The 27,916-nt window shown below is 48.8% G+C and overlaps 11 protein-coding genes across 11 annotated transcripts; 5 read left to right on the top strand and 6 right to left on the bottom strand.

Annotated features, from left to right (window-relative positions):
- Positions 1-2,638: 2,638 nt before the first annotated feature.
- N7462_008684 (A4/G1 family peptidase) lies at positions 2,639-3,457 on the bottom strand (the record flags this gene model as incomplete). Its single annotated transcript, XM_057080399.1, has 1 exon — positions 2,639-3,457. The coding sequence occupies one exon, from the start codon at positions 3,455-3,457 to the stop codon at positions 2,639-2,641; it is 819 nt and encodes a 272-aa protein (XP_056930727.1).
- A 2,908-nt stretch (positions 3,458-6,365) lies between these two features.
- Positions 6,366-7,151, top strand: N7462_008683 (uncharacterized protein; the record flags this gene model as incomplete). Its single annotated transcript, XM_057080398.1, has 2 exons — positions 6,366-6,640; positions 6,713-7,151. The coding sequence occupies 2 exons, from the start codon at positions 6,366-6,368 to the stop codon at positions 7,149-7,151; spliced, it is 714 nt and encodes a 237-aa protein (XP_056930726.1).
- A 1,554-nt stretch (positions 7,152-8,705) lies between these two features.
- Positions 8,706-9,870, bottom strand: N7462_008682 (MDR family MFS transporter; the record flags this gene model as incomplete). The annotated part of the gene is made up of 5 exons (XM_057080397.1): positions 8,706-8,894; positions 8,943-9,266; positions 9,311-9,379; positions 9,442-9,719; positions 9,780-9,870. 5 exons carry the CDS (start codon positions 9,868-9,870, stop codon positions 8,706-8,708), a joined length of 951 nt encoding a protein of 316 aa, XP_056930725.1.
- A 1,867-nt stretch (positions 9,871-11,737) lies between these two features.
- On the bottom strand, positions 11,738-12,744 carry N7462_008681 (SRPBCC family protein; the record flags this gene model as incomplete). Its single annotated transcript, XM_057080396.1, has 3 exons — positions 11,738-12,168; positions 12,268-12,422; positions 12,479-12,744. 3 exons carry the CDS (start codon positions 12,742-12,744, stop codon positions 11,738-11,740), a joined length of 852 nt encoding a protein of 283 aa, XP_056930724.1.
- A 342-nt stretch (positions 12,745-13,086) lies between these two features.
- On the bottom strand, positions 13,087-14,352 carry N7462_008680 (Stk19 family serine/threonine-protein kinase; the record flags this gene model as incomplete). The annotated part of the gene is made up of 2 exons (XM_057080395.1): positions 13,087-13,676; positions 13,737-14,352. The coding sequence occupies 2 exons, from the start codon at positions 14,350-14,352 to the stop codon at positions 13,087-13,089; spliced, it is 1,206 nt and encodes a 401-aa protein (XP_056930723.1).
- A 541-nt stretch (positions 14,353-14,893) lies between these two features.
- Positions 14,894-17,817, top strand: N7462_008679 (putative alpha,alpha-trehalose phosphate synthase subunit TPS3; the record flags this gene model as incomplete). Its single annotated transcript, XM_057080394.1, has 3 exons — positions 14,894-14,916; positions 14,980-17,693; positions 17,753-17,817. The coding sequence occupies 3 exons, from the start codon at positions 14,894-14,896 to the stop codon at positions 17,815-17,817; spliced, it is 2,802 nt and encodes a 933-aa protein (XP_056930722.1).
- Positions 17,818-18,268: 451 nt separating this feature from the next.
- On the top strand, positions 18,269-19,363 carry N7462_008678 (thioesterase family protein; the record flags this gene model as incomplete). The annotated part of the gene is made up of 2 exons (XM_057080393.1): positions 18,269-18,371; positions 18,447-19,363. 2 exons carry the CDS (start codon positions 18,269-18,271, stop codon positions 19,361-19,363), a joined length of 1,020 nt encoding a protein of 339 aa, XP_056930721.1.
- An 856-nt stretch (positions 19,364-20,219) lies between these two features.
- Positions 20,220-20,930, bottom strand: N7462_008677 (PaaI family thioesterase; the record flags this gene model as incomplete). Its single annotated transcript, XM_057080392.1, has 1 exon — positions 20,220-20,930. The coding sequence occupies one exon, from the start codon at positions 20,928-20,930 to the stop codon at positions 20,220-20,222; it is 711 nt and encodes a 236-aa protein (XP_056930720.1).
- Positions 20,931-21,350: 420 nt separating this feature from the next.
- On the top strand, positions 21,351-21,665 carry N7462_008676 (uncharacterized protein; the record flags this gene model as incomplete). The annotated part of the gene is made up of 1 exon (XM_057080391.1): positions 21,351-21,665. One exon carries the CDS (start codon positions 21,351-21,353, stop codon positions 21,663-21,665), a length of 315 nt encoding a protein of 104 aa, XP_056930719.1.
- Positions 21,666-21,755: 90 nt separating this feature from the next.
- Positions 21,756-23,535, top strand: N7462_008675 (uncharacterized protein; the record flags this gene model as incomplete). The annotated part of the gene is made up of 4 exons (XM_057080390.1): positions 21,756-22,256; positions 22,334-22,559; positions 22,604-22,866; positions 22,927-23,535. 4 exons carry the CDS (start codon positions 21,756-21,758, stop codon positions 23,533-23,535), a joined length of 1,599 nt encoding a protein of 532 aa, XP_056930718.1.
- Positions 23,536-26,062: 2,527 nt separating this feature from the next.
- N7462_008674 (major facilitator superfamily domain-containing protein) lies at positions 26,063-27,775 on the bottom strand (the record flags this gene model as incomplete). The annotated part of the gene is made up of 1 exon (XM_057080389.1): positions 26,063-27,775. One exon carries the CDS (start codon positions 27,773-27,775, stop codon positions 26,063-26,065), a length of 1,713 nt encoding a protein of 570 aa, XP_056930717.1.
- Positions 27,776-27,916: the final 141 nt, after the last annotated feature.

The raw sequence follows: 27,916 nt of genomic DNA, 5'->3' as shown, positions 1-27,916 counted from the left end.
CTGAGTCCACAATTTATGCGAACAGTGATTATTCACGTCATTCGCGTAGATTATAGGCCAGGAAAAAAAACAGGAGGCTTTGTTTTGAAAGATATATTGAACGTAACCATAATCGACTCGCAGCTCCACTCGGCCAGTGGAGTAATGTGATGTTACTACATGTATAATGACATGCGGCCAATTCACTTCGACATTCTTCGCTTCCATTACTTAAATAGGTATTAAATCTCTCATTGGACGTCACGGTGACTGAGCGGACGAGCTTCCCCCACATGGAGCTCAATTGACTACTAACGCCTTACCCAATCCCGTAATAAGTCTTCCATTGGCCAGAAATCGTCAAAAGCGGGGACAATATCAATCAGTCTCACTTCTTATACATAGTCACAGTAGACGCGCCGGTCCTTTGGCCAAATAGGGTAGTAAATCTCTCATTCGCTCTTATCAAAAACTGCATTGCTTGCCATTTGAAATCGCGCATCTGATGAGTAAATTGCCAGCACCAGGACAAATATAAATATCATGGGGTTTCCCATCCACATTCTCATCTACACTCTCCAGATCGGACCATAGTTGCCTCTTTTTTTCTCAACTGTCGAAAAAAATCCAATCTGGTGCATTTGTTTTATATTTCTTCGGTTGCTTGAACAAAAATGGCAAGTACCACTTATTCAAAGATCGATTCCAACACCGAAGGACTGGAAGTTGCAGATGCCTTTGCCGCCGGAATTCGTGGGAAGACAGTTTTAATCACTGGTGTGAACTGAGGGGGAATGGGCTTCTCAACCTCACAAGTATTGGTAAGTACTCCCCTAATCTAATGCTGCGTGCTCTAACTCTAAAATTGACTCTTGTCCAGGCTTCGCAATCTCCTGCCCGACTTATCATTTGGTAGACTGCTGACAAGTCGATGTGCTTGGAGGAATAATTTAATGAACGAAAGCGTAGCAAGCGATGGCAAATCGACACTAGAATTTCCTCAAATGCCAAAAGGCCAAACGCAACGTTGGGTGGTCGGTTGTCGGAGTGAGCAAATACCCATTACATCCAAATATATTGTATAGAGGTAAGGGTCCATTTTCTTTATTTCAGCCAGATGGGCAGTCAATGAACGGTCAAGTAGTACTCCTTGTAAATCGAGTGCCTCAGACATATGGTCTCGAAAGAACATCGTTGGATGGAGAGATAAAGTTATATCCACCATTGAACAAGGTTATTTGTCAGTGGCATACTGCTTAGCCAGGGACGCGCTCACCTACTTGCAAGCTTTTAACACAAAAGCTAAATTTCCCTCGAGTGTACTAAGCCCCCCTCGAAGTTGAACCATTCTCTCGGGTCCTCTGGCATGGATTTGAGCAGTAGAAAATTGGTTCCTGACTTGCTCCTGGATAACAAGTGACATTACCTGAGCGATAGTGGAGTCGGATAGGGCTTCGTTGCTTTCAAGCCGCTTCTGAATCCAAGCGAATGTCTGGGATAGATGATACAAAGCTTTAGTTGTACTATTACCGCCATGGAGGAATATCTCGTTGCAGGCCTCCATTAGGCTCATGTTGCAATGATAAGCTAAAAGTGATATTAACAGGAGAAACTCACTTTAATGCTAAGAGTGAAGAAACATACTGGCTTCATCCACAAATAAAACTTGCAGCCATACAAGCTTGGCTTCATCAAGAGAAAGGCCGAGGTTGAGTGGGTATAATCGCTCGCTTGTCAGATCAAGAACTTGAGCAATGATGTCAGCTTTGGCTCAAATTGTGATGAGCGGATTCATTCTTATAATCATGTATGACTTTTAGTGAGTATGGGGTGATCTCAAAAGGTGAATTTGAAACGCTTAAAATTACATCCCCAAAGGGCCTGTTCACCACAGTATCACAAGATGCCAACTGAAAATGTTCCCAGCTGAGTTTCTCTGTAAGCCAGAGCGGAGCCAAGGAAGCCAAGGTATCGGTGGGTTGTGACTGCGGCAGACCACTCTCTCGAGGCGCCCCTAATTTCAGTCTAGACGGCCTGGAGATCTTTTTTCCGACATTTTTGCCCTTCATCACATGGCGACGCAAGGCCTTTCTTGAGGCTTTGTCCGGTTGCAAGCCATCAACAAAATGAAAAGAGTTTTCCATGATAGTTCGACGAAAAGTTGAAGGAAGAATCGATTTTGCTAGTTGTCAGAGCCGGTGGTGCACAGGATTGGGGGCTAACTTTCGGCCTATCATATCACTCCACAAGCCCGACCGTATCGTAAGGAAGCAGACAGGTTTTTAGATAACAATGCTAGAAATGATTCATGAAGAATGGAGAAAATAGTTCATATTGTCAGACAGGAAGTGTAACACATCCACTAATCCACGCAGCACCGGAATCCGATCAACAACTCAAATACTTGCGAGAATACTGTAACTGGAAGGCAATCACTTGACCGATGTCCCCTGCCCCAAATCCATACACAGAAACAAAACTCAAAATCTCAGCTGTCACATGAGATGTATAGGAGAGGAAATCATCCGTTATATGTATGACAATCTCTATAATCCCCTTCTCGATCCATCTACCCCGCAACTTTCTTTCCTGTATCTGGAGACTCTTCAAGGTCTCGCTGCCAATGGCGATGACCAGCATTGCGTGCTGACCACATCGCTTAGACATAGCTCACCGTCACGCTGTTAGACGTGGTAGACACAGAGGTGAGAACTTCGTTGTTCTGCTTGATGTCAATGATAGTGGATCCGCTGGGCCCAACAGAAGATCCATTATCGGTAGCCGCGGCACCAGTGAAAGTGACAGTGCCAAAGTTGGCGAAGTTCACAAGAGAACCGCCAGACTCGAAGTCCTCGACAATCCACTCGGCATTGACCTCGCCCAGATCACCCTCAACACTGCTGGAGGTAAAAGTGTGGGACACGGTCTTGCCCTTGGTCACATTTTCGATGGTGGCCGTGCCGGAAGATTTAGACGAGGCTGTCACGGTCACCTTGATGACATCGCCGGCGGAGATGGAGATGCCACTGAAGTCGTAGGCATAGTCGGGGTACCACTCATACCAAGCATCGTAGCTCACTTTGCCATTGGAAATGGTGAAGTCGACACCGGTCTGTAGGATGGCATCGCTCCAGGTATCGCCATCGATACCAACCCAAGCAGAGGCGGAGTATGTCCCGCTGCTGCTGCTGCCACTGGGCACCTTGGGAGTGGGGACAGTAAACTGACCCGTGACTGCGGTATAACCAGAGCCCACTAGAACAGCTCCCGCCCAGTTGGAGCTATATTCCACATGAGAGGTCTCGTTGAAGTGAATGACCTCGTTGGATTCTGGCTTGTAAGGAGGGTTGCTATGGCGCTCAGCCGAGCGAGCAAGACGACGGGCCTCAGTGCGAGCTTGACGTTGAGCAGTCAGAGGGGCAGCAAAAGCAGTAGACGCCAGGAGCGTGCTGCTGAGAATTGCGGTAAGGAACTTCATGATTGAATTCCGAAGACAGATTTTATAGCAGAGATAGAAAGATTTGTATTGGAGAAATGTCAAAGACAAGCTTGTTTCAACTCTATAGTTGGACTGAGAAACAGAGAAAGATGGGAGACTTTATAGTGCAGCCTTTCAATCAGCATTCGAAACCGTGATGAATATTCAAGACCCATGAGAAGCCATTCCTCACGGGTCTACCCTCTTGCAGATACATGCCAATGCAACCTCAATATCGATACAACCATTGACGCTACTTCTTCATGATTGAATAATCACCCTGAAAGGGCTCATACTTCATGCCGTCGGAGACCGAGATGAAAAACGCCATGAATAGAGATCGCGCAATGCACTAGCGTTGCTTATGCAGAGAGACGGTTGATGAAGAGTTGAACCAAGCTCAGGACCGGAAGGTAACCCTACATCCTGGTGGCTAGTATGACTAGCTCCTTTCTGAATATCCCGGTAGTCCCGATACATGCATTATTTGAGAAGCGATATAACCGGCCAAGGGGTTGTTTGGTGACACTGAAACGTGGCCCAGAAGATATACTGGGTGATCAAATAAGCCTTGAATAAGATGACAGATTTGGAGGTTTAATTTTCAAGTGGTTCTCTTTTGGATTAGTACTGTATGATAACTTTGTTGTCGATTTAGAAGCAGGGCAGATAGTCTTGTTAGCGGTTGGAAGAGGGGTAAAGCTGAGTTGAGGTGGGGTCTAATGGCTAATCAGGGTCCCATCGGGATGCCGTTCCGTTCACAGCGCAGTTGTGCAGGACTGTCTGTCGCATCTCATACAGATGATGCATATTCAAGCCACAAAAATGGGGGATGAAGTACAACCCTGGAGGCATTGACGTGCTATGACCCCCCTATTCATCCATCACGCACTAAGTCAGCCACCGGCACCCTTTTCTTTGCCTTTATTCGCTGGGAATGAATGCGGGATAGTCCTGCAGCAACTTGCCATTTAGATTCTAAAGTTTATTGGCAGTTTGGTGAAGACGAACGTTCCCCCCTTTCTTAGCGCTCTAGATGAATGTCTCTGAAATGGCGATATGCACGCAAGGAATGACTATATGCGGATGACCCTACATCAGCACACCAGCTGCAGTAACAAGAATATCTCCGAGACAGAGAGCGAGTATGCGATTTACGGTAAACAAAACCGATGCGATGTTACTGTGGCTTTAAGCTAAAGGTGCGAACCCTGAGCCACTAGGCCAAGCCAGACCAAGCTTTGGGCGGGAAAAGATACCGGCCGGTCGATTTTATCGAGGAACACTTGGCAAGCCTTGGCAAATCATGTCCTTATCTACTTAACGGAGGATTACCGAGGTTTTATGGGTTTCTCGAATGAGTCGACTAGGAGACAACGAGAAATTGACAGAAAATGGATGATTCGGACGAAAACAATATTGACATAGGCGAAAGGACCCATGCGAAGTTATCTTTTCAACTAGTATATCTGGAAATTTTGAACTCGTTCGAAATTATATCCTTGCCGGCTGCTTGAAACTTAACCCGCTCCCCCCGTTTTCATATATACATGAATCTCATCGCAAGTGGCTCTTTTCGTAATTATCGGGGGGAGGCATAACAGTTGCAATATCCTATATTCACCAATGGATTGATTTTATTCGGGCAAGCAGAAATTGAACTGGCACCCTAAGAGGGTCAAAATTGTCTGGGCTGGGAGAAGAAAATGCTATAAGTTTGTTCATTAGCACTATATGTCCATGTGAAATCACATATTGACATCCGCAGACATTGAACTTTCCCTTCATCTACCTTACCTGGCGCTATTGTCTCAAGAGATTTCTAAAGAGATTAGCTATGGCCATCAAATTGAATGACGAGCTTTCTGGTCTCCAAAAGTCTTATTTGGTCGTACTAATGCCGGTCCAGACTTGTTGCCGGAGGCTCGAAAGTCAATTGAGATAGATACAAACGAGAGATCTATTCTCGGGGTCCCTGTAGAATGACGTCAATTGCATGTTGAAAAACGACAGTCACCAAAAACTGATAAACTTTGATAGATGCTTATAATTACATTAAGAAGCATGTGGATGGATTGCTAAAAGCATATTAAAAACAAGCTAGATTTCAATCTCACAGAGGAACCTCCCAAAGTCTTGACAGCTTAAAGTGGGAAGCCAGGCCTATCAACAGTTGTGGCTTAGATTCCTTTATGCTTTTCAACAGGACTTGGTCCTCCTGAGTTCAGCGAAAGCCACTATATTTGATTTAAACCTGACCTACCTAGCTCTAGAGAGCCTCTCTTCCGGAGACTAATATTTAGATTATTTCAAATGATTGTAGGGTTTTCACAGCTATGATAATTCCCCTCAGCATAATATTAACAGGTACTTTGTTGGATGCCTTGGATTGAACGCCAGGATAATTTGGAACTTGCTTATATTTGTGACTCACTGTTCCGTGGAACCGAGAGACTTGTAAGCCAGTAGATTGGTTGTGTTGTCTGAATCACTGAGATGTTAAATGAAGTGCAGACCTAATCTGCTTCAATTCTGCTAAAGAAGAGACCAGGGCCATGATTTCATTCTCTATCTAGCATGTGTTCTCATTGAAAGAATGAGGGAAAGTCAAAATTTACGAAAGTGAAAGAACATTCTTTGTTTTAAGTCGACTCGATCAAGCTTTGCGGACGTTTAGATCGAGGTAACGCTCTGACTGCTTTCTATCCATCCTTTGTCTTTGTGTCTCTACGTCCTGCTCTTCCTGCCTTGCGAATGTATATTTAAACCAAGAAGTCTCATTCTGACCACGTCATTTTTGAAGAAAGATCGTTCTTTCTGTTTGTTCTCTCGCTTTTCCCTTGACTGAGATATTACATCAGTCAACTTCGTCCTGTAATTACTCTTTTCAGTGACTCTTCAATACACCATGCCTCCCCAAAAGCGCAGCACCGAGACTTTCTCCTCGGAGAAGAGAGTTGAGGTTATGACTGCATCATCAGATTTGCTATCGGAGATCAAGGCTCCCACCCCGTACCGGATAGTATCAGATTCAAAACTCCGTGTAAAAACGGGAAGCCGGGCCCAGCCCACAAAAGTGGCGAAATGTTCCAAGAGGTGGAGGCGCCAGGGTCGAGCTATTATTACACGCTATGATAAAGTCCCCGAAGACTGGATATCCGATGATAATGATCTCGATAAAGAGTAAGAAACTGTTCCTGTCTCTGTAAAAGATCAAATGGAGAGACTTCATTACTAAGACAACCAACCTATTAGTGATGTGGACGCAAATATACAAAGGTGCAAAGAGCGAATCGAGGATGGCATTATGCCCCATTGGTGGGAGGACAAATTAAAATTTTATCAAAAGCACAAAGATCAGAAAGATGCCGCTATTGCTTCTGAGCCCGCGGGGTTGAGCTGGGAAGCAGTCATGCGTTTGAAGGGACTGGATATTATCAAGGCTCACATACTCACAAAAGGAGATGAATGGGGCCAGTTGAGTAACGTGGCAGCAATTATGCGGGCTTATAGAAGTGGAAAATTGACCTGGAGGTATGGGTATGTGACGTATTGGGCAAATGGCACGCTCCTTGGCAAAGGTCCCGTCAAGTTCAACTGGGACGATATTGACAAGTGGAATGCTCTGAGTCTCCAACATCGTGTCTGGGTGGAAGGTGTAAGCTCATCAAGCGGAGTCCTTTTGAAATGCTGATACGTATACTAAAATTAGTTTCAGTTAAATGGCCCAGGATTCTCGCCCAGACACTCTTATAATATTCCAGGGTACGCGGGATGTCACCCTCCTTGTAATAATTGGTTCATGCATACGGTGAGTTTTCTCATGTTAAAAATAGCCATATATCACATCTTTGATCATTCTCTGACCAGAATCATTATTAATATCAGGTGCAATTTTCTGTTCGAGTTCCCGGGGCAGAAGGACGGCAGGAAAAGTTGGAGTTTTTCGATGACACTGGATCAGCCATCTGTTCTATATTCCGAGAAGATTTGAGAATACTGACGGACAAGGCGGGAAGACCGGCTACCTTTCTATGCCTGAACAATGTCACAACAGCCAGTGGTAGTATTGTAGATGTATCCTGCAAGCTTGAATTCAACATGGAGTGGATGTCATCGGGAGAGAAGATACGGCCATGGTTTCCGATGCAATGCAATGTGTCCACGAGCGAGCGAGGCCCCGGTGATCTGAGATACAGTGGGATGTGGATGCGGCATCTGGTTTATACTGCAACTATTCCAAATAATAGAGGTTACTTATATACAAGTGAGACTATGGACGGCCTGAAAGGTTTGCTATCTCGTTGGGACGTGAAAAATTCCAATTTACCGGCGGAGGATCTTCTAAGACCAGGTGAGCCAGGATATGGGCATCCTCCACCCCCGTCTTCCTTCAAGACCCCCCAATGCTGGCTATAGAACAAAGCCCTCAACAAAATGGACCAGTGAATGGAGAGTCATAATGTTGTGGGACGGAGAGCCCATTTCAAAGGATGCTTGAAGGACTTCCTGATTTTCACTCATCGCTTGTTTCATTTCCGTATTTCCTTTTTGCGAAAACAGAGTTTACAGAAGACATGTCTAGTGTCATTTTTACTGTGATGATTGTTCTTGAATTATAGACCGTGGAATGGGGAGTGAGGTCCGATAATCGCGCAGTGTCCCAAGAATCTTGAGCTTTTTTGTTCGTGTTATAGTAGCACGCTCCATAAGCGGAATTACAGTGTTCTGAAGTATCGGATCTGTCTTGTCGTCCTCCTCTTGCCATTGATTGTATATCAATCTCGTAATCTCCCAGGCTTGCTTCGTTTCGGTTGTAATAGGACGGATACAAAGCTCAGAAAGAATAAATGCCACGGCGTGTCTTTGCTTGTAGCTTTTGCAGAGCCATGCCCACTGTCTAGTCGGCTTATTTTTCTGTATAAGGTCCGCGAACTTGACTATCTCAACCGCTATATGGAAAATTTTGTCGTTGGTTGCAATTGGTGCCTTGCTTAGCCGGGAATTGTTAATAAGACTAACGACCCGTGCTTTAGAAAGAGAAAGGCGAGCTTCAACAGCTGCCAGCCATTGTATATGGACTTTAAGATCAAACTCTCGCAAGTACTGTTCCTCAATAGGAGTCGCTAGCGCGCATAATATGTTCTCTCGCTCAGGTATAAGAGATTGAGTAGCTTCAGGGTTAAGATTAAAGCCAGCCCAATATAGGTTAGTAATCATTTCACATTGTAAAATGCACAAGGTAATATCAGTGAGCCCTAGTGACGAGTCCTGCTCCGATTGACATGATGATGCTGCTGGCGATGAAGAATGGTGCGTTGTAGCCGAATTTGGTTGTCAGTCCGCCAGATAAGATGATGCCGATGACATTGGACAGGATCATGGGAAGGGAGTCGATACCAGAGCGCACGGCCGTGACGCCACGAATGGCTTGGAACTGTAGCGTATGAGTGACGAATATTATTCGAGACAGGAAGTCACATACCCAGGTTGGAATGTAATAGATCATGATCAAGAACGAGCCTCCAATGCAAAGACCGAAGAAAGATGCAAAGGCAATGGTTCGTTGACGAGCAATCTCGGTGGGCACAGTCGCTTTATTTCCAAGCACGACTTGGAGGGCGATGAATGCGAAAACAGCCAATCCAAAGATCACGAACAAGGCTATGATTCGGCCGTTGGACCATTCGTAGGTGACTCCTCCCCACTGGAGCGCAAGGAGCAGACAAACAATGGCAGGGACGAAGATGACGGTTCCCATCGGGTCTAAATCTAAGAAGATGTCCATTGGGGTCTTCTGGCTTCTCTCCTTGGGAGGCAGTCTCAGAAAAAGAGAAGGCCAAGGGCAGTGACCGCGCCGAGAGGAAGGTTTATATAGAAGCACCATCTCCAAGTGGCGTGATCGGTAAAGGCACCGCCCAACTAGAATCTTGTTAGACAGGTATCAATTGGAAAGGTCGAGGAACAGAATAAAAAAAAATTACCAATGGTACAGCGACTGACGCGATCCCGTACATGCCTCCGAGCATGCTGAAGAAAATCGGGCGCTTTTCTACCTCGACCGTGTGCGCCAGAGTCACCAACGCGCCGGTAAACATACCAGCACTTCCCAGGCCCGCGACGGCTCGTCCAACAAGCAATGTAGTTGAGCTAGGCGCGATACCGCAGATCAGGGAGCCCAGCTCGAAAAGAAATAAGGCGGACAGATAGACCCATTTGACTTGGAAGAGAGTGTAAAACTTGCCGTACAGCAATTGGAAGGCTGGGATTTAGCACGGTCAGTTTAGATAGCAGGCTAAATTTGCAATCAGATAAATCTCACAGCAAGTCGTGAGTAGGTACGACGAGGCATACCAGCCAACATCATTGAGTGCGTGGAAGTCATCTGTGATCCGCGGAACGGCAACAGCCATGATCTTTGGCGACGATGTCAGCACCCGTTCTGCAAGTGGCTTTGAAAGGCTGCAAAACATACCGTATTGTCCAGAGCAACACAGAAGACTGCCAACACCAGACTGATTGTAATCAGAATAAGTTTGGGTCCAATAGGATAAAAGGCATGCGGTTCCTGGTGACGTTGGAGAGCCTAGTCGAGGTAAGGTCGCTTTTCGGTATTGCCCGACATGTTGGGTTATTGAGTCCTTCGATGTAAAGATTATTAGTAGGAGATAAGGGTGACTTCAATATCTGCCAGATGATGCAAACAAAAGTCTGAATTCAACGGCCTTGGATCGAGCAGCCCTGCTCTCAAATTTTTGCAACGCCCAGCATCCAGTCAGTTCTTCCTCTGTTACCTATATGTAAGACACGAGCTAGGTAAAATTTCTTCGCCAAGAATCGTTAGTTCCGGTCGGTAAAAAGGTCAATCCCGATCCTATCACATTGGACTATTGTTCAGCCCACCGATCGTAAGCTGGAACTATGTTGGTTGTTGACAAACTAAACCGCGTGGCAAGAGTTGACTATCATCGGCGCTCATTTCAAGACCGACAAGTCGGTGTTGATAAACCAGTTGTGCGGGCCTGGAGCCATGAAAAGCCGAACCCCGACCTACACTCATCTCGACCGAAGAATGGGCCGGGTAATCCGTTCGCCTTCTGTGCTTCTTTGGAAACTTTGATTTTATCCAAGAGGCGGCGGCCACATCTTATAGTTCCTCCCGATTTCGAAGGTCTAAACTTGCCGTGTGAGTGAGGGGAGTGGAGACAGGCCTGGGGGATCACTTCCTTGGCACCATTGACATCCTGAATCACAAGACCATCACCACTCGCATCAATTGTGGAACACGCCGGCCCCCACTGCCAACGCCCGTGGTGGCTGTTCAAGCTCTCCAGGCGACTCGCATGTACAATACATGGCTGCCATACCGTCCATGACAATGGCGCTTATGCAGAAGAGGGAGAAAGGTCTTGGAATCGCCGGTGTATGCCACTACTCTTTAGCAGCTTCCTTCCTGACACCGGTTTTCGAGACAGTCCCACGAGTCGAACACCAAAGTTGTGCCGCTGTGCCGTTGTGCCGGTGGTACAATAGCAAGAAGTTGTGCCAGTAATTTCAGAAGAGCATCTCCGCTGACTAGGAAATCGCGATCTGCCTTGGGACTCGCATTGGCGGCACCAGGGGTAACAACAAAAGCTCTGGAAGCTCTCATCTAGTCTGCAGATATTGAATCATTGTTGAACCAGAGAAGAATAGTAAAGGTGTATTATTTCAATAACTGAATCATGAAGAGATTCGGCTCGAAAGAAAGGGGATTCCCTTTCTATAACCTTATTTTCGTCAATCCGCTGTTTCCAGCCGGTATGACAATAAAGGAGCCCGGTATGCTCCTAGATTGCCCCTAGAGCGAACTGGACGTAGTCCAAGAGTACTCCGGGAGCGCGCTGGATCATCAGGGCCAGCGGAATCACGGGGACGGGTGATAATTAAGTCTCTAGTAAAAAGGACGCTTAAAACGGCGTCAAAAGTTAGACAATTTCTGTCTCAAATTTACCGTCGCTTAGCGTTGGGGTGTAAACTTGGCCAATTTGATTTCATCTTCGTTCCTCTTCGACAAGTTCCAGGTGGTTTCTGCCATATAGATATAATGATGAATATTAACTACTTGAGTATCCTATGCATACTTGCAGGCCCCCAGAATAAGAGGCAAGAGGAATTCTCAGGAAAGAGTTCTCAATAAGAAGTTGCCTCTAGTTTTCGTTTGATTTGATTTGCTTCCCTCCATTTCTACGTATATCTATGAAGGGCTGAATCATTCCATTCATGCGCGACAAGATAGTATCAAGTCGAGTTTCGTCGCCGCATCGTCCATCCAATAAACAATCCCACATCCGCAACCACAGCACGCGGCACTCCTCCTAATGTCCAACTCCGTTGAACCCACTGTGGGATGGATCCCCCTGCGTCGGAAGTTGTGGCCATGGTCCACTCAATGCGGGGTGGGTCCGCTAATGATTGAGAGGAAGGTGTCGTGGACAGTAGCCGAACACGCTCAACGCTTGCATAGCTGGCAAATATTGCTTTTTTGGGCACAGAAGAGGAGATTTGACGGAGTATCGTTTCCGGGGTCGACGAGGAATCTGCACGGAGGGGAATTTGAACAGTGCAGAAGCTTTTCTGTGGAGTGTCGTAGGCGGCGGAGATAGCCAGGGTGATAAACGAGCGCGGGGCAATCAGCGCCGATGGGCGGAAAGTATGCGTTATCAGGTTAACTGTAGATCCGATCAGTCAAGGGTAATTACATGATAATGCTGATATCAATGCGTATGTCATTCGAACAGGCAGTCCCCACTGTGCCACGAGTCTCATACCTTCGATATTCACGTCTCTAAACCGCACGCCATCCACTTCGACCTCCCCAATCTGCGGCGCAGCCCATTCCAGCAGTCGCTTGACATTACTGACACTAGGTGTATACTCCATCTCATGCTCGGCATGTTCGGATTTCAAACCGGCCTCAAATTCGCTCCACAGCGCGGTCCCTTTGGCGCGAGAGTTGACATGTTCACTTTGACGACATACCCAGAATTCTGCTTCATCTTTGGGGTCCGGGGCATCAGATGGTTTACGCCATAGCCTGAGAAGCTTGACCTTCGCCTGTGACGGGGGGACGCGCGAAGTTTTGGGTCTGCGGTGAAGGTGGAGGGGACGGAGTGGAGAAGCTCCAGAGCTTCTTGGAGAGCCGTGCAGGTGAACTGTCTTAGCTCCGGGCGGACCACATCTGCAGGCAGAGAGGGATGGGCAGGCAGGGAAGTGAACGGATGGGGTCGGAGCTGGAGAAGGGGCATTTTTGGAATAGTTGAAAAGGAGAGAAGGGAGTGGGTTTGGTGGTTTGTTTGGGAGAACTTGAAGACCGGGAAGTTGGAGGCCGAGGGATCGACGGAGCTTGTTTTCGCAGAACCAGAGACGCCGCGTCCAGCGATTTCACCGATTGGACTCAACCCTGCGGCCCTGCGGGTATATACTTGGTGTGGTGGGGTTCGTGGGGTTTGAGGGTTTGAATCATTGTTTTCATTCGGTCATTCCTTCACGGCCAAGGTTGCTCTATAGCGATGGGCCGGTTCCACGCTACAGGATACAGAGTATTAAGAGTGCTGTACTACGTACGAGAATCAGAGATATAACAAGGTTTACAGACGCCGAATCCCTGGTCCCACGCTGCCGGTTTCAAAGATTTCTACCAGGCCCGCCCCCAGTGCTTCCTCCAACACCCACTGGAATCGCATGCCATACAACTCTTTCCACTTCTTGGTTTTCCCTGGCAGAATCCCCGCAAACTCGCCACGGGCTCTTTTCGCCAGGTGGAAGTTCTTCTCCGTTTCGACTGCTCCGTCCCAGCGATCTTTGAGCAAGTGCAAAGGGGCCTCGCTGCAAGCCGATCGCTGGAGAAGGGCAAGCAAGTGCGCACGGCCGGTGCCGAGCAACCGAAGATACGTTCCGGTGTTGGGGAACGATAAAAATAGAGTCGCGGCACGAGCTTGGGCATGGGTCTGTACGTGGTCGGCATCAGAACTCGGGGCCGGGCCTCTCCGACTGGCTGCGGAGATCGCGATTCCCGGCAGCTGAGGAAGAGAAACGATGCTCAGGGATCCCTGTGTGTACGAAGAGGACGAGACGAGGAATCCAGCGCGAATCAAGGCCCGGTACTCGTCGGCGGTAAACACGCCCTGTGAGATTGCAGAGCTGGTACCGATACGGCTGATAATGTCAAGGAATTTCTCTGTATGGACGGACGGTCAATTTCCGTACATCACTGGTGATTGGTGTAACCTTGTCTTACCCTTGACCGCTGGATCTAAAGCCGAACTCCCGCGGACCATCTCGTCCCAGTCTTCCGCAAGAACCAAACAGTCTCCCAACCCGGCTGCATCATTGCCGCGCCCCGGTATAATCAGCCGCCGGACATGGCCTGCCTTGACCAGCTCCACGATCTCCCGTTCGACCTGTGTAGGCGCATTGAACAGAGTATGGACGTGTGCGACCGAGGCAAGTGCAGGCAGCGACCGGCGCAAATTCAAGACCTCTGCAATGCGGGTACTGTTCATCCCCGCTCGTGCGGGGAGCTCGTCAAACATTCGCGTCCGAATATATTGGATGGCCTCCACTACATTCTTGACGGGGGCGGACTCGGAGATGAATTGCGAACCACCTATATCGGGAAGAGGGTCATGATCATCGAGATCCGCGGCTGCCTTCACGGCGCCGGTTGGGGTAGCGCTCGGCTTGCGGCGCGCATGGGCGGCAAAGGGCGATGCGCGGGGTCTGGGAGCTGTAGACTTGCGCTTCTGGACACCGGCTGTGGGAGCAGAAGTGATACGCAAGGGCATGACCAAACCAGCCAGGATATTCGAAAATCGCAGCTCGCAAACGCCGCGAGGGGAAAAGTAGTACCTCATCGTCAGGTGATCTCGGGCGGCAGAATCCGTGGTTCCGCCAATCGCGGGGAATGATTGCATACTTCGGTATGTGTATTACCGTATCGCGGCCGCTCGGCCCACGCGGGAAGTGGCGGGATCACGTACGGCGCGGTCAGACTCCGGACAGGCTGCGATTGAAAGACTGGAATCCTTGGAAGCTCTGGGGTCTCGACGCCATTCAGTCCGCGACAAGACAAAGTGAGCGACGGCAAAAATCCGGTCGGTCAGGCTCTTTTCCTCCCGGCCACTTTGTGATTCTACGTCTTCATTCTCGACCAGGCGTCTTGCGAACTGGCTGCATCCCTCACCGGCACCTGATCTGCCTTCACATGACGTAGCCATGAGAAAATAGATCTTCGTCTGATCATCCTTTCCAGCTCGACCCTCGACGAGCAGATCTCCCTGTCCCCGGTTTGGCCAGTCACTCGTTGCCCGCCCGTGGCTGCTGATTGCCTCTCCGAGAGATTGCCGTCGCACTCGATATCGCAATTTCTGTCCCTCTTTCGAGGCTGCTTTCACCATGACGGTGTTCATTGCGTCGCTGTAGGTCCTGATGAAAGCTTCGATCAGTACTAGGTTCGGCATGGAGATTTAACTGTGGCCTAGCTTTCTGCCTTACACGGCCAACTTCCACGTCGACAACTCGCGCAGTCGAACCCCACAACTCGTCCCTCGGCCTGCGAATCCGGTGGCTGATTCGGTCCCTCCACTTTCGAACACCACGGCCAGTCTGTTCGAAAGAAAAGATCCCAAACCTGAACAGGGTCTCACCCCAGGTGCAACGACAGACCATGAGCGCATTTTCACCTCGAGCGTGAGCAAGCCTAAGAAGGAGCCATCGGCATACCCGTTTCCAACATTGGCGCCATTGGAAAATCGATTCCTCACCGAGAGCGAAGCCGTGTCTCCGGCATGGGGCGCAACCACTTCGCTGAATCAACCGAAGCCGCAAACCCTATTATCTCCATCTCCGTCCATTCTTAAACATGAGGACCCCATTACACCCCCCAAGGAGCAGGTGTCACTAGCAGTTCCCGAGCCAGAGCCTGTTAGAAGCCACCATCTTGGAGTCGAAAAATCCGTCCCCCCAAATCGCAAAATTTCGTTCTCGCGGGCCGAATGGACATTAGAAATGGCAGAGCAGGGCAACGGGGGCTTGCGGAACGCGGTTCGATCTGCCAGCGATTCCGGATACTTGGAGGATATGATGTGGGTTGGCACTTTAGGGATGCCAACCGATGCACTGAACACGCAGACACGGGATGAAATTGCAAGGACATTGGAGGATAGTTTCAACTCATTGACAGTGTTTGTCACCGACGGCGACTTTGATGGCCACTATACCCACTTTTGTAAGACCATCCTGTGGCCGGTCTTCCACTACCAGATCCCGGATAATCCGAAGAGCAAAGCCTATGAAGATCACTCGTGGATCTATTACGTGAAACTCAACCAGGCATTTGCTGAGAGTATCGCCAAGAACTGGAGGCGAGGGGACTCAATCTGGGTCCAAGATTACCATTTGCTTCTGGTCCCTGCGATGCTTCGAAAAATGCTACCGGACGCCCAGATCGGCTTCTTTCTACACATCGCTTTCCCTTCCTCGGAGGTATTCAAATGCTTGGCGCCGCGCAAAGAACTTCTGGAGGGTATCCTTGGGGCCAATCTGATAGGATTCCAGACCGCGGAATACTGTCGGCACTTTTTGCAAACATGCAGTCGCATTCTTTGTGTCGAGGCTACCACTGAGGGCATTCAGATGGAAGACCGATTCATTAATGTAGGCACGTTCCCAATTGGCATTGACCCGTTGTCTTGGGACAAGCGCCGTCATGCCGGAGATGTAGAACAATGGGTCGACACAATCTCCGAGCGATATCAGGGGAAACGGCTCATCGTCTCCCGCGACAAGATTGATTCTGTCCGTGGAATTCGCCAGAAACTTCTTAGCTATGAGCTGTTTCTCAACACATACCCGGAGTGGGCAAACGAGGTGGTATTGATTCAAGTTGCGACCAGCACTACTGAGCAACCCGAGCTGGAAGCAACCATCTCTGACATCGCCATGCGCATCAACTCTACTCATTCAACATTGGCTCACCAGCCACTAGTGTTCCTGAAACAGGACCTAGCTTTCCCCCAGTATCTGGCTCTCATTACAGTGGCTGACGCTCTCATGATTACCAGCCTGCGTGAAGGTATGAATCTGACCAGCCACGAGTTTGTCTACTGTCAAGATGGCAGCTACGGAGATAAGAAGTACGGATCTTTGATCCTGAGTGAATTCACTGGCAGTGCGTCTGTCTTTGGCAACCATGCGCTCCTAGTAAACCCCTGGGATTATAGACAGTGTGCCGAAGCAATTCACACTGCCCTGACTCGGGATGAGAACAAGAAAAAACAGGTTTGGGAAGAGATGCACCGGGCGGTGCTACAAAACTCGACTGCAAATTGGGTGAAGTCATTCAACGAGACTTTGAAACGAGTTTGGAATGAGCAGTCTTCGAGGGAGATCATGGCCGTCCCGCGATTGTCGGTTTCTCGTCTGGTGGAGCAATACCAGCAGGCAAAGCGCCGGCTTATGATTGTCGACTATGAGGGTACCCTGGCATCTTGGGGATCTCCAAGCAACATCATTCTCACCACGCCTCAGCGCGCCATCACCACCCTGACCGAACTGACGGATGATCCAGAGAATGTGGTTTATGTTATGAGTTCGCGCATGCCCGACGAGATGGAACAGCTATTTCGCCAAGTGAACAACCTAGGTCTCATTGCTGAGAATGGGTGCTTTGTCCGTGAACCCCATTCCGATGAATGGACCCATCTTGCGGACAGGGCGCACATTCAGAATTGGAAACAATCAGTTTCCCAAATTCTAGCTTACTTTAAGGATCGCAGTGAAGGGAGCTGGATTGAAGAACGCCACTGTTCTCTTGTTTTTCACTACGGATCGGCGGATGACCGCAACGGCGCAGGTCGGCTTGCCGCTGAATGTGCTGATCACATCAATGATGCTTGCAAGACCCACGGTGTGCATGCCGTCCCCGTTGAAGGCGCGCTTGTTGTAGAACCTGCCGATACGAATAAGGCGTCGGCCGCTGCGTTAGTTTGGCGATGGTGTCTAGAAGAATCTGAGGCCAAAAGCCAGGTAGCGAAGCCAGATTTTCTGCTGGTTGTTGGCGATAATCGCGAAGATGAGCCTGTTTTCCGGTGGGCAAACAAGCTGCAGAAAGCCAAGGCTGTTGAATACGCGATGACTGTCACTTTGGGGTCGCGCAGCACTGAGGCCAATGCGACAATAACGCAAGGAGTGACTGGTGAGTTCCTGTCCCATCGCGATGTCTTCTGACTTTGATTTACTGACAAATCGCTTTAGGTGTTCTCTCATGCTTGCAGCAGCTCGTAGCTCGACCAGAGACCAACTCAATCCCAGTTCGGTAAACGTCAACTGAAACTAGGAAAACAATTAACCCACCACTACATTGGCGAAGCATAATAGCACGTTAAAACGAGTCTATGAAGTATTAAGAAAGGCTGGGCGTTTTGAATGGTATAATATCTTTTCATTTGGGCTTTTTGTTTCGGGATTATCATAGATGGCAATTTACAAGTACAATGGACCAACACTACTCTTGCAACTCCTTCCACATTCTTCACCTCCATTAGAACTTCCCCACAATAACCTGTGTTGCCGATAACTTTGATAAGCCTCAGCTCCGGATAAATGCTGACTCAGCCATTCGGCTACCTAACTGGTCTCTGGGGAAATCACCGAGCCGAGGTCCACCGAGGCTTACCGGACTGCCGTCATGCGGGCGGAGAAGCATGTTTACGATATCAAACAATTGTCTCTTCGTTTTCAACCTTCTTTCACTCATTTTCCTGGTTCAAGATGCCTGTCATTAATCAATTCTTCGAGGATGCCATTCGCGTCACCCCGCAAGGCGGGGGCAAGTATAGCGCGCATCTGCGACCGGAATGGTGCATTGGAACTGGTACGTCTCCAAATACGGTGGACTGTTCTCCTGCAGTAACCAAAAAACGCTGACCCTGCTATTGTGTACATTTAGTACCCCATGGTGGCTATACAACAGCGGTCATTTACCGCCTGGCTATAACACACTTCGCTCATGCGCATCCAAAGCAATATGATGCCCCAGCATCCCCAATATCCCTTCAGTTGGCTTTCCTCCGGCGCACGGCCGCCGGCCCCGTCACCTTTGAAGTTGAGGATATTAAGTTAGGCGCACGCACCAGCATAATTCACATCAAACTTCTCCAGGAATCTGAAAAGAAGAAGGATGAACTAGAGGTGAAAGTCGCTGGGTACATTACCGTCAGCCCGCCCACCGCCGAAGTAGGCATCAGCGCCCCGACAGGGTGGAAGCCTCTCCCCGCGCCGCCGCCTGGCTCGCTACCAGGCGGAAAGGTTGACCTCCCCGCGCTCGCGCGCACCGGCTCCGATGGCACCTGGGAAAAGATCGACCCGCCATATCTCGAATTTCGGCGCGCAACTGCGCAGGTAGAACTCTACGGCCCTGGGAAGAGTCAGGAGCAGCAGAAGCGCACGGAGAGTCTGGTGATAGACCAGTGGGCGCGTTTCCGGCCTCACGGGGATTTGAAAGGTCGGTGGACTGACGCAGCTGTGGTATATCTGGCCGATATGTTCCCCATGGCGTTGGAGGGATTCGACACAATGTCAACCACGGCGGTCGCCAAGGAGAAGGGCGGACCTGTGCCCAAGACAACGGCTAAGTTCTGGTACCCTACTGTCACTTTGAACATTGATATGAAGAAACATCTGCCAGCGGAGGGTGTTGAATGGCTATATAGTCGGATTGTGACCAAGGTTGTGCGCGACGGACGTACGGATCTGGATGTCACGATTTTAGATGAGAATGGTGAGGTTGTGGCAGTGGCTACACAAGTCGGGCTTGTTGTCAGCGCTAGTCGGAATGTAGGAACAAGGAAGTTCCAGAAGTTGTAGATTTTTCTCTACATTATTTTTTCATAAATATATAGATCGGTGTTTGCTAAACCGAAGAAGTTCTTTTTATGGGATACGGCTGCAAACTATATTTTATACCATGTCACATTGGAGTTACTCAGATTGCTAAAATCGGCCTCTGATACTAAGCCGCTATAGCATAGGTCTTGTCTCAACTATTATCCAACGCAAATTGTGTAGCAGGATAAAAAAAAGCTTTGGAAAAAGAATGATTAACACAAAAAGAGATAAAAAAAAGATCGAAAGTAAGCCAAGGGACAATCTATTAATCTCTTCTAAGGACTTATTTGAGGGGTTCCAGAAAAGCAGTCAAAGACCACCTGTTATATTTCCTACGATGTGGCACAGATACTTAAGCCTTCCTATCGAGCACGATTCAATCAAGCTCTGCTAGTGTAGGCCTGGTTCCGCTCGATGCCGAGCAAGGCCTATCAAAACTTCATATATCGCTTCGAACACAAACACCACCAGCAAGCAGGTCTAGAAGTGGGTCTAACACTATCGTGCCTACAATGCTATATAGAATTAAGCAGCTTAGCAAGCAAGTATTATCTATCAAAGCTCTACTATATAAGCGCTCGCAAAAGCCAGAAAGCCGTACAGAGAGAGCGCTAGATCAATCAAGCAAATGATGCCAGTTAGCAATACATAGCGGTGCGCTTCTAGCGCAGGAGAATAGAGATCTATAATTATTCAACGAGAAGACGTGTCAAAAACGCACATGGTCAAATCGCCAGATATCCAGGCAGCAAGGTTTGACGGCCTGCAGATCTATACAAAAATCGTCAGGAAATATCTGGTACGTAGGGGTGCTGTTCTCCGCATCACCCTGTCTTCACAACTTCGACTTGTCTATCGGCGTCACAATCCAAAACGCCATCGCATCGGACTTGACGTGTTTCCTTTTTGCCCACTCGAGATGGCCACCTGCCTCGGTCTCATCTTCTTGTAGCGCCTGCGCGCGTACCCAGAACTTCCTGCCTGAGCGTGCAACAACCCGAGCGCGAACAACCAGTAAGGCCGGGGTGGTGACCGGCTTCTTGTATCGTACATCTAACTGTACCGTAAATGTCTTGCCTCGGGGATTCTTGTCTGTGGAGTCGGTCGAAGGTGGGGAGGATGGCGCAGAGGCATGCGCGGCCACAGCGAGGGACATAGCCTCGTCGATCATAGTCGCAACAATTCCACCATGCACTGTCGATGGGTGACCGGCGATTCCCGAGCCTCCAAGGTCATATATCATAATGATATCAGCTGGGTTCGCACCGGGAGTCGGCGTTGCGGCGGCCGCGGCATCTTCCTTGGTCGCGGGAAGCCACGTCGGAGGACTTGATTGTGGGGTTCCCAGTTCGCGTCGTTGAAGAGTCAGGACGTGTGGGATTGTGGATGAGGTTGCCAATGTGCCGGAGAAGTAGCCATCCTCACCGGTGGTAGGTTTCGGTCGTCTCGAATCCGTCGGCACTGGGGTATAGTCGGCGGAGCAGATGAGCGAGTTAGCCCACGGGTGGCCGCGGAAGTGCTCGATTGTCGAATCCATACCTGCCATGGCAAGTTTGTCTGGATCTAATCCTCCTGCAGGGAACAACATCCAGATTGCATCTGGCAATCGACGATCGGAGTTTCCATAACGTGGTGGACATCGGTGATCTCTCGGAGCTCGGCGCTGTCATGTGACAACTGCCTCGGCTGCTTCTACGAGTCCCGCCATTTCGTCTGCCGAGATATAAGTCCCTTTTCCTGCCATCAACCATTGCCGACCTTGACCATTCAATTTGAGATGCTAAGTTGTAGTCTCGGAGTTCCCTCTGTAAAGTTTCTATTTGACCAGCGGCAGAGCTCATGGGATGATTCTTGACCGACTTGCCGATCGCGGTGCAACAAGATAGCGGTGCGACGAGGATAACACAACCCCTGTGCTTTTTTTGCTCATCGTATTGGGGAGATGGAAGGATGGTGCAAAAGTCTCATGCCGGGTGAGCGATTAGCCCGGAGTAGATTCCCAACAAAGGAACGCGCGTGCTGGGTTGGGCGCTTCGAGAGTTTCATCTTGTCTTCATCTGGTCGTCATCTTATCATCGGCCCGACCCGGGGCAACTTCCCCGATGGCAAGACGCCCAGCGACAAGTCCCAGGAAGGTAATGTGCGGCGAACAACCCTTCAAAACCGCTGTGTGGGTCACTCAAACCCAGCTTCTCCAGACTACCCCGCAAATGAGCGTGAAGTATGGGGGTTGGCTGTTGTAGATGACGATGGCTCGTGGATCAGCCGCGTTGGAGTATAAAAATGCGATAGCTGGCTTACCTAGCACCATCTGATCTGGTGCTTGTTTTCAAACTTATGATACTCAACCGTTGTACATCTATTAATCGCCATGGCGAGCGACGAATCCACCGATAAACTATCTTCTAGAGGCCAACATCTAGCCAAACCCAGCACAGAGCACGATGAGACAGTTATCGCAGAGCCGGGGTTGCTACAACCCGTCTCGTATGGCTCTGGTGGGCTCCGTAGCCTAATAACCTCTCCATACGTCTCGGGGGCAGCTGTCCTCGCCTCCTTGGGTGGGTTCTCGATGGGCTACGACATGGGTGTGGTCTCCATAATTAACGTGATGGACCAATTCCATAGCAAATATCCTTTTGCTAAGACTGATTTCGGAAAGGAGCTAATGACGGCAATGTTGCTTCTGGGAGCCTTTGTCGGCTGCATCTTCATGCCGTATATGGCAGATCGGTACTCCCGAAAATGGGCCCTCACGGTAGTGGTCGTGATTTTCGACATTGGAGCCATTATCCAGACTGCTGCTCCTAATTATGGAGCCCTCGTAGCTGGACGATTCATTGGTGGCATTGGTGTTGGAACGCTAGCAATGGTGAGATTTGCCCCTTCTTCACGAAGCGAATAGTCAATATGGGATGGCTCGCTGACACACGACTTCCAAATTCCTAGGGTGCACCGCTTTATATTTCCGAAATATCACCACCAAATATTCGCGGCACACTTTTAGTGCTTGAATCCATTTCCATCACCTCGGGCGTTGTCATCGCATACTGGATCACCTTTGGAACTCGATACCTTGCTACGGAAGTCTCATTTCGCCTGCCATTTGGTTTGCAAATGGTTTCCGCAACTCTTCTGGGGGCTGGTATTCACTTTTTCCTTATTCGCCTCGCTGGTTAGCACTGGTCAATCGGCAAGAAGACTGTCTCCAAAGCCTAGTACGACTCCGAGGACTACCGAGTACCGACGACAGAGTACAAACAGAATTCCATGGTATCATCGCCGAAATAAATTTCCAGAAGCTTGCCCAAGAGAAGAGTCATCCTGGTGCTAGTGGCTTGAAACTTGAATTGCTACTATGGCTGGATCTCTTTCAGCGTAAACTTTGGAGACGAACCGTCGTTGGGGTCGGGGTGGCTTTCTTCCAACAATTCTCCGGAATCAATGCTTTCATATATTACGCTCCAACATTGTTCACTTCAGTAAGTACCTTCCAAGTGTATATTTCCAATCTCGACCCCTTTACTCAAAATATTTCATAGTTGGGACAAAGTCCGGAGCAGTCTTTGGTATTGTCCGGTGTGCTGGATGTTCTTCAAATGGTCGCCGCAATAATTTGCTTCCTTATCATTGAAAAGGTCGGCCGTCGACCACTGGCTATATTTGGTGGATTTGGAACAGCTGTATTGTATGCCATCATTGCAGCTCTCTCGGGTATCTACTCGAAGAACTGGGCAGATCATCAAAACGCTGGCTGGGCTTGTGTCGCCACGGCATTCTTGTTCATTCTAACTTACGGCGTCTCTTACTCCCCTCTTGGATGGGCGCTGCCATCTGAAGTTTACTCTACCACCACTCGATCAAAAGGTGTCGCACTGTCAACTTGTGTGATCTGGCTCTGTGATTTCATTATTGGAATTTCGGTCCCTAGTATGATGACTAATATTAGATATGGTACCTATGTGTTTTTCGCAGTTATGTGCTTCCTAGCTGGAGTCTGGGCTTTCGTTTTGGTTCCTGAGACCGGTGGGAAAACCCTTGAAGAACTGGATGAAGTGTTTGGAGATGCTAGCGGACAAGAAGAAAGGGATATTGTTGCAGAAGCGATGTTGTCAGCTAGGGGAGAAAGTCCCATCGAAACAAGGGTCTAGCGACAAGGGTCTAGCGACAAGGGTCTAGCGACAAGGGTCTAGCGACAAGGGTCTAGCGACAAGGGTCTAGCGACAAGGGTCTAGCGACAAGGGTCTAGCGACAAGGGTCTAGCGACAAGGGTCTAGCGACAAGGGTCTAGCGACATCTTCGCCTTTATAAAACAATAGTCACTGTTTTTCAAAATTGAATTCTCCTGTGTCACTGAATAACAAAAGATTCAAACCGAACATATCTTCATGGTATGAACCTACGCGACTATGCATGAGAGAAAGCCTATGCCTTGTCAAAGCGATCGTTGAGTAGGGGAACGTGGTCATTCGGGGCCTTGTGACCCTAAGCAAGTTAAGTTAGTTAGTGCATTAGTTGGCTAACTATTTAACCGACTGGGTGAAGTAGTTGAAAGCGTGACTTGCTTTTCTCGTATGGCCGTTGTGGCGCAGTCTTGGTTTGTTTCCACGCACGGCAGAAGACGGTCGCCACGGTGCAAAGTAGTTCTGTCGCTTCTTCTACTGAACCCTGGCTAAATTTCCCTCTCAGGATTACATCTGACTTTAGCTTCAGTCAAGGGCACAACACGGGACTCATGATTTTCGCATAAACAGGGGGCTCTTTACATTTTTGTAAACGCCATCGAAGCTGCCAGTGATTGCTGCCCAGAATTTACCCCGCCGGAGATTATCAACAGGGTGTAGTGACCGGCTCCACCATAGTTTCCACCATAGTTGAAGCGATAATTATCTGAAGATGGTATTCGCAATGGAAAACATGCCCTTGCAGAAGAATTCGGTTTGTCTTTTTTCTCTGCCGACAGAGCAATAGACCGCTGACTGATTTTTCAGATTCTCCTCCTTCCACCCTTCGACAGAGAACATCAACTGGAGACCTCTACACCAGTCTTTTCACCCTATCACCCTAGTGTTGGATTCAATAGGCAGCGTCCTGTTCTTGATATACTAGAGCGAGATCTGCGAACCCCTATTATTGATAAGATTTATCCCCATCTTTGGTTAGCCGGCCTCCCTAAAGCCGCCCGACCACTCCACAGACAAGTCCTGCTGGGAAGAAATGTCATAATAACAGAAAATCCCAATGAGCATCTTGTATGGAACACTTCCCGCATTTTCATCAAGCCGCTTCCAGAGTATCTTCTCTCCCATGACTTTTGGACAAAAGAGAGTAATCTCTTGACTCGGGACCGATCAATTTATCAATGTGCCTGTGGAATGCTATTGTCGTACTGCTGGCTTATTTGCACCAAGTCAGATCTTTTCATCGCTCAGGATGCTCATCTTCTTCCATCATCTATAACGTGGAAAAAATGGGTACCCTTCATGACCGATCTGCTCACGAGCATTGATTGCGAGACCCTCCACCTAGTCTCACAACGCTATCATTTTGGGGAGCTGCGACTATCACGTTTGGATCTTATATACCGGCTCACACCGAGCGTATTTTCAGTCAAGAACTTTATACACGGCTATATGTCAGAATCACTATGGTCCAAGGCTTTTATAGAGCGGAATTTCGCATGGCTATTCTCGGTATTCGGGTTTGTGACTATTGTAGCTGGATCTATGCAGGTTGGTCTGGGTACAAGTTCCTTACAAAACGATGAGGGTTTTCAGGGTGCCTCAGTAGTTTTCACTGCTGCAAGCTTGATAGGCGCGGTGGCAAGCGTTATTCTGGTTGGCGCCATCTGGGGCTTTTTGACCGTATACCATGTGTTTCGGGCAAAGAGGAACTTGCATATCGTTAGGGAAACAAGATTGAAGAAAAGTAACGAGCAACGTCTGACCGTTTGATGGCCGATTGATCCGAGAGAAGCTTCTACAGGTAGATGAAAGCCAACTTACGTTACAACTAGCAATTAATTACAAATATGGTACAGCCCATCCCGCAGAGAAAATTGTCCCTCGGAGCCTAGCAATTAACTCTTTCTTCTTGCATCGAGTCATTGGCGGTTCTCAACCTTCCAGGAAGTGCATCGCCGCCCAGTACCCTTCTCTCCCCGCCATATCGAACAAGATTCCATAAGTCAAGAACTTTGTTGGTAATCCCTAACCTTTGGTTCTCACCTTTCGGCAGGTGAGTTCTCAGATCCTCGGTAGTATCCGTTCCATTTGAATATGCCCATCCCCTCGAAAGCTGCTCGAGGCTTTTGTTCGGGAGTCGTGGGAAACGCAATGCTCTCGCGGGGCCCTTAGGTCCTGTCTGTAAATCCGGAATCCATACCCAAGCAAAGAAAGCACCAAATGCTAAGGGTACAGAAAATGCCCCGAGGAGTTTGTCTAGAGTTCCTGGATCGTTGCTGAGGATGGTCTTTTCGGTCAAAATGAGAATAATAATCGCGCCAAGCTTTCCACAGGCTGCCGAGATACCATGGCAGGTAGCTCGGAACCTGGTGGGAAAGATCTCTGCGGGAATCTGAGGTTTCGATTTCTTAGTATTAGATCCAAACATGGCTTAGTATAGCTTGAAACACATACGATGTATGTCAATGTATTAGGGCCTGCAAGTCTCAAACTATTAGTGCCACTCATCGTCTCCAACTTCTGGATGAACGAGAAACTTACCGAGGTTGAACCACAGCTGGCAGAATGCATACAGAACCACATTTGCTATATGGCCCTTTCCAAATTCAGTGGCCTCGAGAACGCCTCCCAGAATGGCAAACCAGACACTTAGCAAGAGGAAAGACCAGACCAACCATCGTTTTCGTGGTATGTAATCAATGATACAGATCAGTAAGCCGCCGCCAACCAAGGACGTAATTGAAATTGTGCAAATATAGAGCTTTGCGTTATGAGATAACCCATCGAACATGTTATATGAAGGATACCAGATATTTTGGTAATCAGGCACCCTTAAGTTAAGATCTGTTGCAGCCATAATGCTAGTTAGAGTGGTGGTTGGTGGTGGAATATTTGCGATAACCGAAGTTGTGACATTGTATAAGAGCCCATTCACTGTTACCTGCTCCGTAACGGGGATCGTCATTGTGGTGGTAGCGGCTGGTAATACAGTTGTTGTTGTAATGTTAGGTATGGAAGAAGCCCAAAGAGCAGCAAGAGGCCGTGGGGAGTTGATCCCCAATGCATAAAAACAGAAATCAAGGAGGAACCAGCATATAGAAGTGCCTGCAAGATACTTGATGTTTCCTTCCTCAAATAAGAAGGTCCAGAATCCGGAAGCGGCTGTCTGTTCTGGATCGGGCGTTGGGACGATTGAGGGAGATCTTGTCTCTCTTGGTGGATTTGGTCTTGGGATCCTATCAGCATTACCGGAATCTAACAAGCGCACAGTGGACTGAAATTGTCGTTTAGTGGCAGCGAATGCTTGTCTAGGATCGTGGGCGACATCCATTGTATACCGGGGAGATTCGGGAATCGAAAACCGCCATAGGATGGCAAGAAGGGCAGGAATACAGCCCACGCCAATGACCCATCGCCACACACTGTCCAGGGTTGCCAAGATCAAATGTTGCTGGTCTAAAGGTAGCTGGTCAAAGCTTGATCCATGATCAGGTAGATCCTGTATGCCTCGAGACTTCATGAGCCCTGCCAAGACTCCCCAGCCAATGGCAGCAGCCAATATCTGTCCCAAAGGTTGCATCAAAAAGACAGCTGCCATCATTCTGGCACGATAGTCAGTACTGGAAAATTCCGCCGTGATTACAGCACTGAGGGGGTACTCGGCGCCGATTCCCATCCCGAGAAAGAAGCGATAGAAGACGATCCAACTAAGGATGCTCATATTGTTATATAGGCCGGTCGAAGCTTGCGACATCCCCAATGTTGCAAATATCACCAGTACCAGCTCTAGTCCATACAGCTTCCGTCGTCCTAGACGGTCAGTCAACCAACCAAACAACAGCTGCCCGATAGCGGAGCCGGCGAGAGTTGCGACATTAATATATAGCTCAGGCAGGCGATCCGTTCGATCGGGCCAATATAAAAATGCCAATAATGGGAGGATCACATTGGTCGCGAAGAGTGAATATGAGTCCGTCAAAAAGCCGGACGCGGCGACGATGAAAACCTGAAAATCAAAGCCATTATGGTCGAAGATATTGATCACCCCTTCGCGCCATAATCGAGGGTGCTCATCCTCTTCGTCCGGGACCCGTGTCGTTCCATCAATCCACCATGGGTGTTCGCCGAAGGGAAACGGTAGCCAGTTGCCTATGGCCTGCCAGGTTGATGGTTGCGGTTCACGATCGGTCGAACGTGCAGTTGCCATGGCCGATGGCGGAATATGGGATTTTCAACATATCAGAAAAGCTGCGGGAGGCGACATTGCCATGTGGAAATGTTGACTATTTTGGAGATATGCTTTCTCATGAATACGAGGCACCACGAGGCACCCGGGGCTTACTCTCCT

The sequence above is a fragment of the Penicillium macrosclerotiorum genome (assembly GCF_028827735.1).
Source record: "Penicillium macrosclerotiorum strain IBT 26536 chromosome Unknown utg000008l_segment0_segment0, whole genome shotgun sequence".
Taxonomy (NCBI): domain Eukaryota; kingdom Fungi; phylum Ascomycota; class Eurotiomycetes; order Eurotiales; family Aspergillaceae; genus Penicillium; species Penicillium macrosclerotiorum.
Note: the sequence above shows the minus strand (reverse complement) of the source record. Positions and strands in the feature narration are given on the sequence as shown.